At 43.0% G+C, this 17,284-nt stretch overlaps 1 protein-coding gene across 1 annotated transcript in view; it reads left to right on the top strand.

The window, feature by feature from the left end:
• Positions 1-17,284, top strand: part of LOC117746756 (PEX5-related protein-like) — a 53,843-nt gene that overhangs the window by 17,606 nt on the left and 18,953 nt on the right. The window contains 2 exon segments of the mRNA XM_034556065.1: positions 16,315-16,429; positions 16,837-17,058. Coding sequence (XP_034411956.1) covers positions 16,315-16,429; positions 16,837-17,058 — 337 coding nt within the window.

Below are 17,284 nucleotides of genomic sequence, written 5' to 3'. Positions count from 1 at the left end.
TACCTGGTACTCACAGTTTTATGGTGTTACCTGGTATTCACACTGTTTTATGGTGTTACACTGTTACCTGGTATTCACACTGTTTTATGGTCTTACCTGGTATTCACACTGTTTTATGGTGTTACCTGGTACTCACACTGTTTTATGGTGTTACCTGGTACTCACAGTTTTATGGTGTTACCTGGTATTCACACTGTTTTATGGTGTTACACTGTTACCTGGTATTCACACTGTTTTATGGTGTTACCTGGTATTCACACTGTTTTATGGTGTTACCTGGTATTCACACTGTTTTATGGTGTTACCTGGTATTCACACTGTTTTATGGTGTTACACTGTTACCTGGTATTCACACTGTTTTATGGTGTTACCTGGTACTCACACTGTTTTATGGTGTTACCTGGTACTCACACTGTTTTATGGTGTTACCTGGTATTCACACTGTTTTATGGTGTTACCTGGTACTCACACTGTTTTATGGTGTTACCTGGTATTCACACTGTTTTATGGTGTTACCTGGTACTCACACTGTTTTATGGTGTTACCTGGTACTCACACTGTTTTATGGTGTTACCTGGTACTCACAGTTTTATGGTGTTACCTGGTATTCACACTGTTTTATGGTGTTACACTGTTACCTGGTATTCACACTGTTTTATGGTGTTACCTGGTACTCACACAGTTTTATGGTGTTACCTGGTATTCACACTGTTTTATGGTGTTACACTGTTACCTGGTATTCACACCGTTTTATGGTGTTACCTGGTATTCACACTGTTTTATGGTGTTACCTGGTACTCACACTGTTTTATGGTGTTACCTGGTATTCACACTGTTTTATGGTGTTACACTGTTACCTGGTGTTACCTGGTATCCACATCGTTTTATGGTGTTACACTGTTACCTGGTATTCACACTGTTTTATGGTGTTACCTGGTACTCACACTGTTTTATGGTGTTACCTGGTATTCACACTGTTTTATGGTGTTACCTGGTACTCACACTGTTTATGGTGTTACCTGGTATTCACACTGTTTTATGGTGTTACCTGGTACTCACACTGTTTTATGGTGTTATCTGGTACTCACACTGTTTTATGGTGTTACCTGGTATTCACACTGTTTTATGGTGTTACCTGGTACTCACACTGTTTTATGGTGTTACCTGGTATTCACAGTGTTTTATGGTGTTACCTGGTACTCACACTGTTTTATGTTTTATGGTGTTACACTGTTACCTGGTATTCACACTGTTTTATGGTGTTACCTGGTATTCACACTGTTTTATGGTGTTACCTGGTACTCACACTGTTTTATGGTGTTACCTGGTACTCACACTGTTTTATGGTGTTACCTGGTATTCACACTGTTTTATGGTGTTACCTGGTACTCACACTGTTTTATTACATTACATGTCATTTAGCTGACGCTTTTATCCAAAGCGACTTACAATAAGTGCATTAAACCGTGAGTCCAAACTCAGAACAACAAGAATCAAGCAAGTACAATTTCTTCAATAAAGTCAAACTACAAAGTACTATCCGTAAGTGCCATTTAAGTGCTACTGAAGTGCTATCGGTAAGGGACATTTAAGTGCTACTACGGCATTTAAGTGCTACCTATTCAAGGTATAGTCGAAAGAGATGTGTTTTTAGTTTGCGCCGGAAGATGTAGAGACTTTCTGCTGTCCTGATGTCAATGGGGAGCTCGTTCCACCAATGAGGAGCCAGCACAGCAAACAGTCGTGATTTAGCTCGAAGTGAAGGAGCTCCAAGCAGATTGGCAGAAGCCGAGCGAAGTGAACGGGCTGGGGTGTGAGGTTAGACCATGTCCTGGATGTAGACCGGACCCGATCTGTTCGCAGCACGGGTAATGTTGGCAGTCAGGGAGAGTTGACTGTCGAGCGTCACTCCGAGGTTCCTGGCAGTCGGAGTCGGAACCAGCACTGAGTTGTTGAAGTTAATAGTCAGGTCGTGGGTGGGAGAGCCTTTTCCTGGAAGGAGGAGAAGTTCAGTCTTGTCCGGGTTAATTTTCAGGTGGTGTGCGGACATCCACTGAGAGATGTTGGTCAGACAGGCAGAGATTCGTGCTGCTACCCGTGCTTCAGATTGGGGAAACGAGAGGATCAGTTGGGTGTCGTCAGCATAGCTGTGGTAGGTGAAGCCATGCGAGCGAATGACAGAGCCAAGAGAGTTGGTGTACAGAGAGAAGAGAAGAGGACCAAGGACTGAACCTTGAGGGACCCCGGTAGTCAGAGGACAAGGCTCAGACACAGATCCTCTCCAGGTTACCCGGTAAGAGCGGTCGGTGAGGTAGGATGAGAAGAGTGAGAGCGCGGTGCCTGAGATACCAGGTCCTGGAGGGAGGACAAGAGGATCTGGTGGTTCACTGTGTCAAAGGCAGCGGAAAGGTCTAGAAGGATGAGGACAGAGGAGAGAGAGGCTGCTCTAGCAGTGTGAAGCTGCTCAGAGACAGCGAGGAGGGCAGTCTCTGTTGAGTGGCCTGTCTTGAATCCAGACTGGTGGGGGTCTAGAAGGTTGTTACAGTGAAGAAAGGAGGAGACTTGGTTAAAGATAGCTCGCTCTAGAGTTTTGGAGAGGAAGGGAAGGAGAGAGACAGGTCTGTAGTTGTTGACTTCAGATGGGTCCAGAGTGGGTTTCTTCAGGAGAGGGTTGACTCTTGCCTCCTTCAGAGAGTTAGGGAAACAGCCGGTTGAGAGGGAGGTGTTAATGAGATGGGTGAGAAAGGGAAGAAGGTCAGGAGCAATGGACTGGAGAAGGTGAGAAGGGATGGGGTCAAGGGGGCAGGTGGTTGGGGGGGCAGAGGTTACCAAGGTAAGAACTTGATTAGGAGACAGGGGGATAAAAGAGGAAAACAAGGGGGAAGAAGGTGAAGTTACTGGAGGTGTAGTTGAGGAAGATGGATTAGTAAATGAAGAGCGTATGTCGTCTATCTTTTTTGTAAAGTAGTCAACAAAGTGGCTTGGTAGAAGGGTGGAGGGTGGAGGGAGGGGGGGGGGAACAGGGGGGTCAAGGAGGTTGGAAAAAATTGAGAAGAGCTTTTTAGGGTTAGATAAAGAGGATTCGATTCTGGATTGATAGAACAAACTTTTGGCTGCAGTGATGGACGCAGAGAAGGAGGAGAGAAGAGATTGATAGGCGAGCAGGTCACTGGCGTGTTTGGATTTACGCCATTTCCTTTCCGCTGCTCGCATTGTGGCTCTCTTGGCGCGCACCGGTTCAGATAGCCACGGAGCCGGAGAGGACTTGAGGACCTTTCGAGTCGTAAGAGGACTTGAGGACCTTTCGAGTCGTAAGAGGACAGAGAGAATCAAGAGAGGACGACAGCATAGAGAGAAGAGTGTCAGTGGCGAAGTTAGGCTGCATAAGTGCGAAGGAATCGGTTGAGGGGAGGGCTGACAGAACAGAGGAGGCCAGAGAGGAGGGTGAGAGGGAGAGAGGGAGAGAGGGAGAGAGGGTGAGAGGGTGAGAGGGTGAGAGGGTACGGATGTTGCGACGGACAGGTGCAGAGTCCGTTGTGGGAGGGTTGTCAGTTCCAAAGAGTGGGAGAGACTAAGAGATGAAGAAATGGTCAGAAACATGAAGTGGAGTTACAGTGAGGTTTGCTGTAGAGCAGTTTCTGGTGAAAATATAGTCAAGGTAGTTGCCAGCTTTGTGAGTAGGAGGGGAAGGACTGAGAGAGAGAGCAAAGGAAGACAGTAAGAATAGCAGGTCACATGATTTCTCAGTCTGGATGTTAAAGTCACCCAGAAGGATGAGCGGGGGTCCATTTTCTGGGAAGTTTGAAAGGAGGACGTCTAGTTCTTCCAAGAAGTATCCAAAGGAACCAGGAGGACGGTAGAGAACGACAATGGTTAGATGAACCGGATGAGTAACCGTCACTGCATGAAACTCAAAAGACAGTGGGGTAAATGGAAGCGGGTAGAGAGCAAAACTCCATTTGGGTGAGACCTGTGCCACCACCCCGACCAGAGGGTCTGGGTGTGTGGCAGAAGGAGAAGGCCGAGGAGAGAGCAGCAGGGGTTGATGTGTTGTCTGGTGTGATCCAAGTCTCAGTGAGAGCCAGGAAGTCCAGCGATTGCTTGATAGCGAAACCAGAGATGAAGTCCGCCTTGCGGTTAGCTGACTGGCAGTTCCAGAGGCCCCCAGTGACGAGGTGCTGGGTCTGTGTGGAGCGGGTGGGATAAATAAGAGAGGAAGGATTTTGGTGCATGTGTGACCGAGTCCGCGGTCTATAGTATCTACGAGTAGATGTGCACACAGTTATGGAAAGAAAACACATTATCACAGGGAAATGTTTATACTCAGCCACCCTCAGCCACCACCGAAGACTCCAACGAAAGACTCCTGGGTCTTTATCCTCCGAGTCTTGACTCCCACGAAAGACTCCTAGGTCTTTATCCTCCGAGTCTTGACTCCAACGAAAGACTCCTAGGTCTTTATCCTCCGAGTCTTCATGCGAGGAGTCTTCCCTGATGCTTCAGCTGACGCTACAAGCCCCAACCTGGTTATACACCTGAGTTGGCGGTAATTGGTTACAGCTGTGTCGACCCCGCCCACAGGTCGTTGAAGGAATTGCCCACTCAGTGATCGATACTGGTAAGCAGGTGATCCTTGCTAACAGTGAAGTCTCAGTTTGCTAGAATGTGAAATTCTTGCCAAACTGATTAAGGACAAAGATCAGTTTACCTCAAGGTAAAAAGTAGAATAAAGTTTAGTCCCTAGTAGATTTGGATTACAGAGCAAATACTGAAATCCTAGCTGGTTTGGTTGACTTTTCAGACACTTGTGTAAAAAAGCAAGAAATCGCAGCTCAAAGTGTTCAAATTAGAAAGACAGTACAGACTAGCATGCTAGTATAACTAAATACAGCAGATACAGTAGTAATATAGCAGAGAAACCTCTTTAAAGAATATGCTCAGCAAGATACAGGAAGTCCCAGAAGTCAGTGGACTCACAGCTCAGATGCACTTTATGGTGTTACGCTGTTACCTGGTATTCACACTGTTTTATGGTGTTACCTGGTACTCACACATTTACTGGAGTAATCTGTATTATACAGTTACTCTGTGGTAATATGTCCTCCCCATGGCGTCCCTATTGTGGACTCCTTTCCTCGAACACCATTAGACCTGTCTGTCTGTCTCTGCAGTGAGACACCTTCCTCCCACTAAGCGGTGTTTGGAGTGTCTGACCTTGGCGACGGTGTGAATGTGAGGGACGACCAGAGAGCAGCTTCCTGTTACTTTGATGACAGACTGAAGAGCTGCTTCACCTCCGAGCAGGTTCTCATGATCACTTATTGTCTGCTTTCTTTAAATCAACTCAATCTCTTATTTGTTATTATTTCATCAGTCCGTCCAAAAACCTGCAGTTTACTTTCTATATTATAAAAACAATCAGCTGCTCTCACAACCTAAACTGTTGTGATTTAAATCAGATTGCAGATTATTCCTGAGGAGGTTTTCACATACAAGGACAGTGCGACATTAACCATAGTGAAGTCCTGCAACAGTCAGGAACCATAAATATAGTATACAATAAAGTGTACAATCAAAATGCGAGACAATTCTGTTTAATATGATTTAGAATGAGAGTCTGTGCAAACGTCAATAACCTGAAACTACAAGTGGGGTTCTTGCATCATGTCGTCATGCAGGACTCCACTCTGCAGTGGTTTCAGCTTTTGGTTGTTAAAAATACATGCGCTACCTTGAACTGCTGAGCGTGTCACTCAGAGTTGTGTGTCGTAGTTTGTGGTTCCTTAAACAGATGCCTGTGTGCCCAACCGTACAAGCACACACAGCATTGTCTGGTTCTGGTTCTGACTGAGCGGTATTTACAGTTCAGTGTGATGATTATTATTATTATTGATTATCTGTGTGGACCAGAAGACTCAGAAATGATTTCAGGGGAACATCCTGCTGCTTTAACCTGCAGTAACCTCTGGGTGGTTCCTTCCCATCTTCACTTCTTACATAATAAACCCGTTAAAGTTTGATGAAGTTTCTCTTAAAGCAGCTCAGAGTAACTGAAGGAGAGTGAAGACACCAGACATCGCCCTCTGAGGTTGAAGATGTCATCGTAGGGCGGTTGGTGATGTCATCGTAGGGCGGTTGGTGATGTCATCGTAGGGCGGTTGGTGATGTCATCGTAGGGCGGTTGGTGATGTCATCGTAGGGCGGTTGGTGATGTCATCGTAGGGCGGTTGATGTCATCGTAGGGCGGTTGGTGATGTCATCGTAGGGCGGTTGGTGATGTCATCGTAGCGCGGTTGATGATGTTTTCGTAGGGCGGTTGGTGATGTCATCGTAGGGCAGTTGATGATGTCATCGTAGGGCAGTTGATGATGTCATCGTAGGGCGGTTGATGATGTCATCGTAGGGCGGTTGGTGATGTCATCATAGGGCGGTTGGTGATGTCATCGTAGGGCGGTTGGTGATGTCATCGTAGGGCGGTTGGTGATGTCATCGTAGAGCGGTTGATGATGTCATCGTAGGGCGGTTGGTGATGTCATCGTAGCGCGGTTGATGATGTCATCGTAGCGCGGTTGATGATGTCATCGTAGGGCGGTTGGTGATGTCATCGTAGGGCGGTTGGTGATGTCATCGTAGGGCGGTTGATGATGTCATCGTAGGGCGGTTGGTGATGTCATCGTAGGGCAGTTGGTGATGTCATCGTAGGGCGGTTGGTGATGTCATCGTAGGGCGGTTGATGATGTCATCGTAGGGCGGTTGGTGATGTCATCGTAGCGCGGTTGATGATGTCATCGTAGGGCGGTTGGTGATGTCATCGTAGCGCGGTTGATGATGTCATCGTAGGGCGGTTGGTGATGTCATCGTAGGGCGGTTGATGATGTCATCGTAGGGCGGTTGGTGATGTCATCGTAGCGCGGTTGATGATGTCATCGTAGGGCGGTTGGTGATGTCATCGTAGGGCGGTTGGTGATGTCCGTAGGGCAGTTGATGATGTCATCGTAGAGAGATTCACCACACACTCCCTCCCTCCCTCCCGTGGGACGTCTCATGTTTTCATGGAGTCACTTCGGTTACACAGAACCTCAGATCTAATGGTCCCAACCAATGATTCCTCAGACTCACTGGAAAAGAAATAACTTGCTCATGATATTCAATGCAATTCAGTTTATTTTATATACCCCAAAATCACAAATTACAAACTCCCCTCAGAGGGCTTTACAATCTGTACACATACGACATCCCTGACCTTTGACCTCACATCGGATCAGGAAAAACTCCCAAAGAACATTAAAAACCCTTTCAGGGAAAAAAGGTGAGAACACTTCAGGAGAGCAACAGAGGAGGATCCCTCTCCCCGGATGGACAGATGAATAGATGTCATGTGACCAGAAACCACATCACCAGATAATTGATCTCTGAGGTGTTCAGGGCCAGTAAAATAACTGGTCCAAGCACAGAACCTTGTGGAACTCCGTGATTAACGTTGGTGGTCATTGAGGCTTCATCGTTTACAAATACAAACTGAGATCGATCTGATAAATAGGATTTAAACCAACTTAGTGCGGTACCTGAAATGCCAATCGACTGATCCAGTCTCTGTAATAGGATGTCATGATCAATGGTGTCGAACGCAGCACTAAGGTCTAACAAGACGGAGATGAGTCCTTTATCAGCACTAAGGTCTAACAAGACCAGTACAGAGATGAGTCCTTTATCAGCACTAAGGTCTAACAAGACCAGTACGGAGATGAGTCCTTTATCAGCACTAAGGTCTAACAAGACCAGTACGGAGATGAGTCCTTTATCAGCACTAAGGTCTAACAAGACCAGTACGGAAATGAGTCCTTTATCAGCACTAAGGTCTAACAAGACCAGTACAGAGATGAGTCCTTTATCAGCACCAAGGTCTAACAAGACCAGTACAGAGATGAGTCCTTTATCAGCACTAAGGTCTAACAAGACCAGTACAGAGATGAGTCCTTTATCAGCACTAAGGTCTAACAAGACCAGTACGGAGATGAGTCCTTTATCAGCACTAAGGTCTAACAAGACCAGTACAGAGATGAGTCCTTTATCAGCACTAAGGTCTAACAAGACCAGTACGGAGATGAGTCCTTTATCAACACTAAGGTCTAACAAGACCAGTACAGAGATGAGTCCTTTATCAGCACTAAGGTCTAACAAGACCAGTACAGAGATGAGTCCTTTATCAGCACTAAGGTCTAACAAGACCAGTACAGAGATGAGTCCTTTATCAGCACTAAGGTCGAACAAGACCAGTACAGAGATGAGTCCTTTATCAGCACTAAGGTCTAACAAGACCAGTACAGAGATGAGTCCTTTATCAGCACTAAGGTCGAACAAGACCAGTACAGAGATGAGTCCTTTATCAGCACTAAGGTCTAACAAGACCAGTCACCCAGCTATCCGGCTGCGCGGGGGCTGCTAGGTAACAGCTAGCGGAACCTATGGCTAGCAGCTCCGAACCGGCTATGGGTGGCGAGCTAACTAGCGTAACTGTCTGAGCTTCGATGGTGCGGAGCCGTGCATCTAACCCACTTAGAACTGCCTCCAACCAGCAAATGAACTACACTTGTTGCATGTACCGTTATCATTAAGGGAGGCAGAGGAATAGCTATACATGAGACACTCTGAGCAAGAGGGAGGGGGAGGGGGAGAGGAAGACATCGAGAGCTGCTAAGCTGGTACGGTGGCTAACATTAGCAGAACTAAACAGTGTGAAAATAAGACTGTTGGATTTTAGCAATAAGTCTCTAAAAGAAGGAGAGATCTGAGTGTTTACCTGCTGTACATCTTAACCATTTAATCAGCCACTTGTACTAAAGAATATCACACAATTATATCACATTGCTTGGTTTAGCTGGAGCTGAGAAAATACGCTGGCAACCGGAAATAAATGCAGTAAAGAAACATAGTAAGGAAAAGTTGTAAAGAAATGTAGTAAAGAAACATGGTAAAGAAGCATGGCAAAGAAGCTTGGTAAAGAAACGTAGTAAAGAAACGCAGTAAAGAAGCGTAGTAAAGAAACGTAGTAAAGAAATGCAGTAAAGAAGCGTGGTAAAGAAATGCAGTAAAGAAGCGTAGTAAAGAAACGTAGTAAAGAAACGCAGTAAAGAAGCGCAGTAAAGAAACGTAGTAAAGAAACGTAGTAAAGAAGCGCAGTAAAGAAACGTAGTAAAGAAACGTAGTAAAGAAACGCAGTAAAGAAAAGTTGTAAAGAAACGCAGTAAAGAAATGCAGTAAAGAAACGTAGTAAAGAAACGTGGTAAAGAAGCGCAGTAAAGAAACGCAGTAAAGAAATGCAGTAAGGAAGCGCAGTAAAGAAACGCAGTAAAGAAATGCAGTAAGGAAGCGCAGTAAAGAAACGCAGTAAAGAAATGCAGTAAAGAAAAGTTGTAAAGAAACGCAGTAAAGAAGCGCAGTAAAGAAACGCAGTAAAGAAGCGCAGTAAAGAAACGCAGTAAAGAAATGCAGTAAAGAAGCGCAGTAAAGAAACGCAGTAAAGAAATGCAGTAAAGAAACGTAGTAAAGAAACGTAGTAAAGAAGCGCTGTAAAGAAGCGCAGTAAAGAAACGCAGTAAAGAAAAGTTGTAAAGAAACGCAGTAAAGAAATGCAGTAAAGAAACGTAGTAAAGAAACGCAGTAAAGAAGCGCAGTAAAGAAACGCAGTAAAGAAGCGCAGTAAAGAAACGCAGTAAAGAAGCGCAGTAAAGAAACGCAGTAAAGAAGCGCAGTAAAGAAACGCAGTAAAGAAACGCAGTAAAGAAAAGTTGTAAAGAAGCGCAGTAAAGAAATGCAGTAAAGAAGCGTAGTAAAGAAACGCAGTAAAGAAATGCAGTAAAGAAGCGCAGTAAAGAAACGCAGTGAAGAAATGCAGTAAAGAAACGCAGTAAAGAAAAGTTGTAAAGAAGCGCAGTAAAGAAACGCAGTAAAGAAATGCAGTAAAGAAGCGTAGTAAAGAAAAGTTGTAAAGAAGCGCAGTAAAGAAACGCAGTAAAGAAATGCAGTAAAGAAGCGTAGTAAAGAAAAGTTGTAAAGAAGCGCAGTAAAGAAACGCAGTAAAGAAACGCAGTAAAGAAGCGCAGTAAAGAAACGCAGTAAAGAAAAGTTGTAAAGAAGCGCAGTAAAGAAACACAGTAAAGAAGCGTAGTAAAGAAGCGCAGTAAAGAAAAGGTGTAAAGAAGCGCAGTAAAGAAACGCAGTAAAGAAATGCAGTAAAGAAGCATAGTAAAGAAGCGCAGTAAAGAAAAGTTGTAAAGAAGCGCAGTAAAGAAGCGCAGTAAAGAAACGCAGTAAAGAAATGCAGTAAAGAAACGCGGTAAAGAAACGCAGTAAAGAAATACAGTAAAGAAGCATAGTAAAGAAGCGCAGTAAAGAAAAGTTGTAAAGAAACGCGGTAAAGAAACGCAGTAAAGAAATACAGTAAAGAAGCGCAGTAAAGAAATGCAGTAAAGAAACGCGGTAAAGAAACGCAGTAAAGAAATACAGTAAAGAAGCATAGTAAAGAAGCGCAGTAAAGAAAAGTTGTAAAGAAACGCAGTAAAGAAATACAGTAAAGAAGCATAGTAAAGAAGCGCAGTAAAGAAAAGGTGTAAAGAAGCGCAGTAAAGAAACGCAGTAAAGAAATGCAGTAAAGAAGCATAGTAAAGAAGCGCAGTAAAGAAAAGTTGTAAAGAAGCGCAGTAAAGAAGCGCAGTAAAGAAACGCAGTAAAGAAAAGTTGTAAAGAAGCGCAGTAAAGAAAAGGTGTAAAGAAGCGCAGTAAAGAAACGCAGTAAAGAAATGCAGTAAAGAAATGCAGTAAAGAAGCATAGTAAAGAAGCGCAGTAAAGAAAAGTTGTAAAGAAGCTTGGTAAAGAAGCGCAGTAAAGAAGCGCAGTAAAGAAGCGTAGTAAAGAAATGCAGTAAAGAAGCGTAGTAAAGAAGCGCAGTAAAGAAAAGTTGTAAAGAAGCTTGGTAAAGAAGCGCAGTAAAGAAGCGCGGTAAAGAAGCGCAGTAAAGAAGCGCAGTAAAGAAGCGCAGTAAAGAAGCGCAGTAAAGAAAAGTTGTAAAGAAGCTTGGTAAAGAAGCGCAGTAAAGAAGCGCAGTAAAGAAGCGCAGTAAAGAAACACAGTAAAGAAAAGTTGTAAAGAAGCGCGGTAAAGAAGCGCGGTAAAGAAGCGCAGTAAAGAAGCGCAGTAAAGAAGCGCAGTAAAGAAGCGCAGTAAAGAAAAGTTGTAAAGAAACACAGTAAAGAAGCGCAGTAAAGAAATGCAGTAAAGAAGCGCAGTAAAGAAATACAGTAAAGAAGCGCAGTAAAGAAACGCAGTAAAGAAATGCAGTAAAGAAAAGTTGTATAGAAGCGCAGTAAAGAAACGCAGTAAAGAAATGCAGTAAAGAAGCGTAGTAAAGAAATGCAGTAAAGAAGCGTAGTAAAGAAAAGTTGTATAGAAGCGCAGTAAAGAAACGCAGTAAAGAAATGCAGTAAAGAAGCGTAGTAAAGAAATGCAGTAAAGAAACGTAGTAAAGAAACACAGTAAAGAAATGCAGTAAAGAAACGTAGTAAAGAAACACAGTAAAGAAGCGCAGTAAAGAAATGCAGTAAAGAAATGCAGTAAAGAAGCGTAGTAAAGAAACGCAGTAAAGAAGCGTAGTAAAGAAACGCAGTAAAGAAATGCAGTAAAGAAACGTAGTAAAGACACACAGTAAAGAAGCGCAGTAAAGAAATGCAGTAAAGAAACGCAGTAAAGAAACGCAGTAAAGAAATGCAGTAAAGAAACGTAGTAAAGAAACACAGTAAAGAAGCGCAGTAAAGAAATGCAGTAAAGAAGCGCGGTAAAGAAGCGCAGTAAAGAAACGCAGTAAAGAAAAGTTGTAAAGAAGCGCAGTAAAGAAATGCAGTAAAGAAGCGCAGTAAAGAAGCGCAGTAAAGAAGCGCAGTAAAGAAGCGCAGTAAAGAAGCGTGGTAAAGAAGCGCAGTAAAGAAGCGCAGTAAAGAAAAGTTGTAAAGAAGCGTAGTAAAGAAGCGCAGTAAAGAAATGCAGTAAAGAAGCTTGGTAAAGAAGCGCAGTAAAGAAGTGCAGTAAAGAAATGCAGTAAAGAAACGTGGTAAAGAAGCGCAGTAAAGAAAAGTTGTAAAGAAGCGCAGTAAAGAAACGCGGTAAAGAAACGCGGTAAAGAAGCGCGGTAAAGAAACGCGGTAAAGAAACGCAGTAAAGAAACGCAGTAAAGAAAAGTTGTAAAGAAGCGCAGTAAAGAAACGCGGTAAAGAAACGCAGTAAAGAAAAGTTGTAAAGAAACGCAGTAAAGAAACGCAGTAAAGAAATTCAGTAAAGAAACGTAGTAAAGAAGCGCAGTAAAGAAATGCGGTAAAGAAGCGCGGTAAAGAAGCGCGGTAAAGAAGCGCAGTAAAGAAACGCAGTAAAGAAAAGTTGTAAAGAAGCGCAGTAAAGAAATGCAGTAAAGAAACGCAGTAAAGAAATGCAGTAAAGAAACGTAGTAAAGAAATGCAGTAAAGAAACGTAGTAAAGAAACACAGTAAAGAAGCGCAGTAAAGAAATGCAGTAAAGAAACGTAGTAAAGAAACACAGTAAAGAAGCGCAGTAAAGAAATTTAGTAAAGAAGCGTAGTAAAGAAATGCATTAAAGAAACGTAGTAAAGAAACACAGTAAAGAAGCGCAGTAAAGAAGCGCATTAAAGAAGCGCAGTAAAGAAGCGTGGTAAAGAAGTGCGGTAAAGAAGCGCAGTAAAGAAATGCAGTAAAGAAGCGCAGTAAAGAAACGCAGTAAAGAAACGCAGTAAAGAAATGCAGTAAAGAAACGTAGTAAAGAAACACAGTAAAGAAGCGCAGTAAAGAAGCGCAGTAAAGAAGCGCAGTAAAGAAACGCAGTAAAGAAACGCGGTAAAGAAGCGCGGTAAAGAAGCGCGGTAAAGAAGCGCAGTAAAGAAACGCAGTAAAGAAAAGTTGTAAAGAAGCGCAGTAAAGAAATGCAGTAAAGAAACGTAGTAAAGAAATGCAGTAAAGAAACGTAGTAAAGAAGCGCAGTAAAGAAGCGCAGTAAAGAAACACAGTAAAGAAGCGCAGTAAAGAAGCGCAGTAAAGAAGCGCAGTAAAGAAGCGCAGTAAAGAAACTCAGTAAAGAAACGCAGTAAAGAAATGCAGTAAAGAAACGTAGTAAAGAAACACAGTAAAGAAATGCAGTAAAGAAACGCAGTAAAGAAACGCAGTAAAGAAACGCAGTAAAGAAAAGTTGTAAAGAAACGCAGTAAAGAAACGCGGTAAAGAAACGCGGTAAAGAAACGCAGTAAAGAAAAGTTGTAAAGAAACGCAGTAAAGAAACGCAGTAAAGAAAAGTTGTAAAGAAACGCGGTAAAGAAACGCAGTAAAGAAACGCAGTAAAGAAATTCAGTAAAGAAACGTAGTAAAGAAGCGCAGTAAAGAAATGCGGTAAAGAAGCGCGGTAAAGAAGCGCGGTAAAGAAGCGCAGTAAAGAAGCGCGGTAAAGAAGCGCAGTAAAGAAGCGCGGTAAAGAAGCGCAGTAAAGAAATGCAGTAAAGAAGCGCAGTAAAGAAAAGTTGTAAAGAAGCGCAGTAAAGAAATGCAGTAAAGAAACGCAGTAAAGAAATGCAGTAAAGAAACGTAGTAAAGAAATGCAGTAAAGAAACGTAGTAAAGAAACACAGTAAAGAAGCGCAGTAAAGAAATGCAGTAAAGAAACGTAGTAAAGAAACACAGTAAAGAAGCGCAGTAAAGAAATGCAGTAAAGAAGCGTAGTAAAGAAATGCATTAAAGAAACGTAGTAAAGAAACACAGTAAAGAAGCGCAGTAAAGAAGCGCAGTAAAGAAGCGTGGTAAAGAAGTGCGGTAAAGAAGCGCAGTAAAGAAATGCAGTAAAGAAGCGCAGTAAAGAAATGCAGTAAAGAAACGTAGTAAAGAAACACAGTAAAGAAGCGCAGTAAAGAAGCGCAGTAAAGAAGCGCAGTAAAGAAACGCAGTAAAGAAACGCAGTAAAGAAATGCAGTAAAGAAACGTAGTAAAGAAACACAGTAAAGAAATGCAGTAAAGAAACGCAGTAAAGAAACGCAGTAAAGAAATGCGGTAAAGAAACGCGGTAAAGAAACGTGGTAAAGAAACGTGGTAAAGAAATGCGGTAAAGAAATGCAGTTGTGCTGTATAGACAGACAGTAACATATATTCCTACCTCTTTTATTATTATTTAATCACACATCTTATTCATGTTGTGTCTTTAGTTTCTAAGGACTCCTGGTTACTCTCTCCTTGTGGTTCGGGTCTCACCTCCCAGATGAAGCCAGCTGACATGAACAGACGTGTGAAGCATGAAGGGACATTTGAGTCAGGAAGTCTTTAGTGGTGCTTTCAGGGGTTTAATATTCCAGTTGACATGTGGACGTACACAGCTGTGTGGATTAGGATTAGGAGGCCACACACATCAGGTCTCAGACTGAATTAAAGGCTGTCCTGCATTTCCCAGCATGCCTTTCAGCAGGCCCAGGAAAGCGAGCAGCGATGACTACGTCCACATGCTCACTGATGACCAGCATTCAGTTTGTCATGACGAGTGATGTGATGGCATTTTAGAACTTGGACAATACGAGTCTCAGCCTCGGTTTTTAAGGTTAATGTCTGTTCTGTTTGGACCCAGAAGGACCCCCCACAGAACAAGAAGGACCCCCCACAGAACAAGAAGGACCCCCCACAGAACAACGCCATTGAAACAATGCAACATTGTAAACAGCAGCTGTGTTGATGAATTCATTTGAAATTCAATCTCTATCACTAATACATCTGTATCTCTCTCTAAAGGTCTCCCGGATTCAAATTAGCATTAAAAATACATTTAAGAATTTAATTATGTTGAATCATTCAGAAACATGAACTTTTTTGTTCTCTCTTGCTGTTTTTCTTTAGACTAACAAGTATTCACCCTCAGTTTTTGTGTTTATTGGTTTACAACAAGAGTAAACGGCCATTCAAACAGTGCAGTAAAGCAATGCAGTAGAGTGTAGTAAAGAAACACAGTAGAGTGTAGTAAAGAAACACAGTAGAGTGTAGTAAAGAAACACAGTAGAGTAGTAAAGAAACACAGTAGAGTGTAGTAAAGAAACACAGTAGAGTGTAGTAAAGAAACACAGTAGAGTGTAGTAAAGAAACACAGTAGAGTAGTAAAGAAACACAGTAGAGTAGTAAAGAAACACAGTAGAGTAGTAAAGAAACACAGTAGAGTGTAGTAAAGAAACACAGTAGAGTGTAGTAAAGAAACACAGTAGAGTGTAGTAAAGAAACACAGTAGTGTAGTAAAGAAACACAGTAGAGTAGTAAAGAAACACAGTAGAGTAGTAAAGAAACACAGTAGAGTGTAGTAAAGAAACACAGTAGAGTGTAGTAAAGAAACACAGTAGAGTGTAGTAAAGAAACACAGTAGAGTAGTAAAGAAACACAGTAGAGTGTAGTAAAGAAACACAGTAGAGTAGTAAAGAAACACAGTAGAGTGTAGTAAAGAAACACAGTAGAGTAGTAAAGAAACACAGTAGAGTGTAGTAAAGAAACACAGTAGAGTGTAGTAAAGAAACACAGTAGAGTGCAGTAAAGAAACTCAGTAGAGTAGTAAAGAAACACAGTAGAGTAGTAAAGAAACACAGTAGAGTAGTAAAGAAACACAGTAGAGTGTAGTAAAGAAACACAGTAGAGTGTAGTAAAGAAACACAGTAGAGTGTAGTAAAGAAACACAGTAGAGTGCAGTAAAGAAACTCAGTAGAGTAGTAAAGAAACACAGTAGAGTGCAGTAAAGAAACTCAGTAGTGTAGTAAAGAAACACAGTAGAGTAGTAAAGAAACACAGTAGAGTGTAGTAAAGAAACACAGTAGAGTAGTAAATAAACACAGTAGAGTGTAGTAAAGAAACACAGTAGAGTGTAGTAAAGAAACACAGTAGAGTGTAGTAAAGAAACACAGTAGAGTAGTAAAGAAACACAGTAGAGTGTAGTAAAGAAACACAGTAGAGTAGTAAAGAAACACAGTAGAGTGTAGTAAAGAAACACAGTAGAGTAGTAAATAAACACAGTAGAGTAGTAAAGAAACACAGTAGAGTGTAGTAAAGAAACACAGTAGTGTAGTAAAGAAACACAGTAGAGTGTAGTAAAGAAACACAGTAGAGTAGTAAAGAAACACAGTAGAGTAGTAAATAAACACAGTAGAGTAGTAAAGAAACACAGTAGAGTAGTAAAGAAACACAGTAGAGTGCAGTAAAGAGTGCAGTAAAGTAGTAGTAGTAGTGTCTAACTGGTGTTTCTGGTCTGCAGCTGGTTCGGGAGCAGCAGGAGAGTCGACCTCTGCTGAGTCCTTCCATCGAGGACTTCCTGTCAGAGAGCCGGAGCGACGCCCCCTCGACCCGCCCCCTCACCTCCAACACAGCAGGTAGACCTATTTTATTCTTCTTCTTCTCCTTCTTCTCCTCCTCTCTCCCTCTCTTCTCGTCCTTGCCTGTCGTCCTTCCTCCTCTGTGCCCATCTGTCACCTCCGTCTCAGCAGGTACACCTCCCGTTAATTAACCTCTGACCTTCTCCTTCCTCCTGTCTGTCTGCTCTGTCCTGTCTGTCTGTCTGTCTGCTCTGTCCTCCTGTCTGACCTTCTCCTTCCTCCTGTCTGTCTGCTCTGTCCTGTCTGTCTGTCTGTCTGCTCTGTCCTCCTGTCTGACCTTCTCCTTCCTCCTGTCTGTCTGCTCGGTCCACACTCATTTTAATGAGATCCATTTATAAATACAGTCAGACTTCCTGTTGAGGTTCAGAATATGAATACGGACCTTATGAGTCCCCGTCCTGCAGTTCCTTCCACAGCTCTGGCCCTGGTGGACCTCAGTGAGCCGGCGGTCAGCAGTGGGGGGGGTGGCGGACCAGAGGAGGACCAGAGGAGTCCTCTCAGGAGGAAGGGCAGCTCCAGGACCCCTCAGCGCCGGACCAGACCAGATGAGACGGAGCTCGTCCAGGTGGAGGTGGACCACCTGCCTGCCAGCCCCAGAACCCCTGAGAGGGTCTCCCTGGACTCAGGTACTGCAGACGAAACCACAGCACAGGAAGCAAGTGACACATCATTAGCATAAACCATCAGAACGTTTTGGAAAGGAAGAGTGAGGAATGTATTCTACAGATTATTAAGATATGGAGCTACGTGGATATACAGTCCATCATCCAAACCGCTGGTCCTTTTCAGGGTCGGGGGACAGGTGAAGACAGGTGGAGGAGGACGTCTATAGACAGGTGAAGACAGGTGGAG

Source organism: Cyclopterus lumpus, chromosome 17, assembly GCF_009769545.1.
Source record: "Cyclopterus lumpus isolate fCycLum1 chromosome 17, fCycLum1.pri, whole genome shotgun sequence".
In the NCBI taxonomy this organism is placed as follows: domain Eukaryota; kingdom Metazoa; phylum Chordata; class Actinopteri; order Perciformes; family Cyclopteridae; genus Cyclopterus; species Cyclopterus lumpus.
This window is presented reverse-complemented; position numbering and strand designations above follow the sequence as displayed.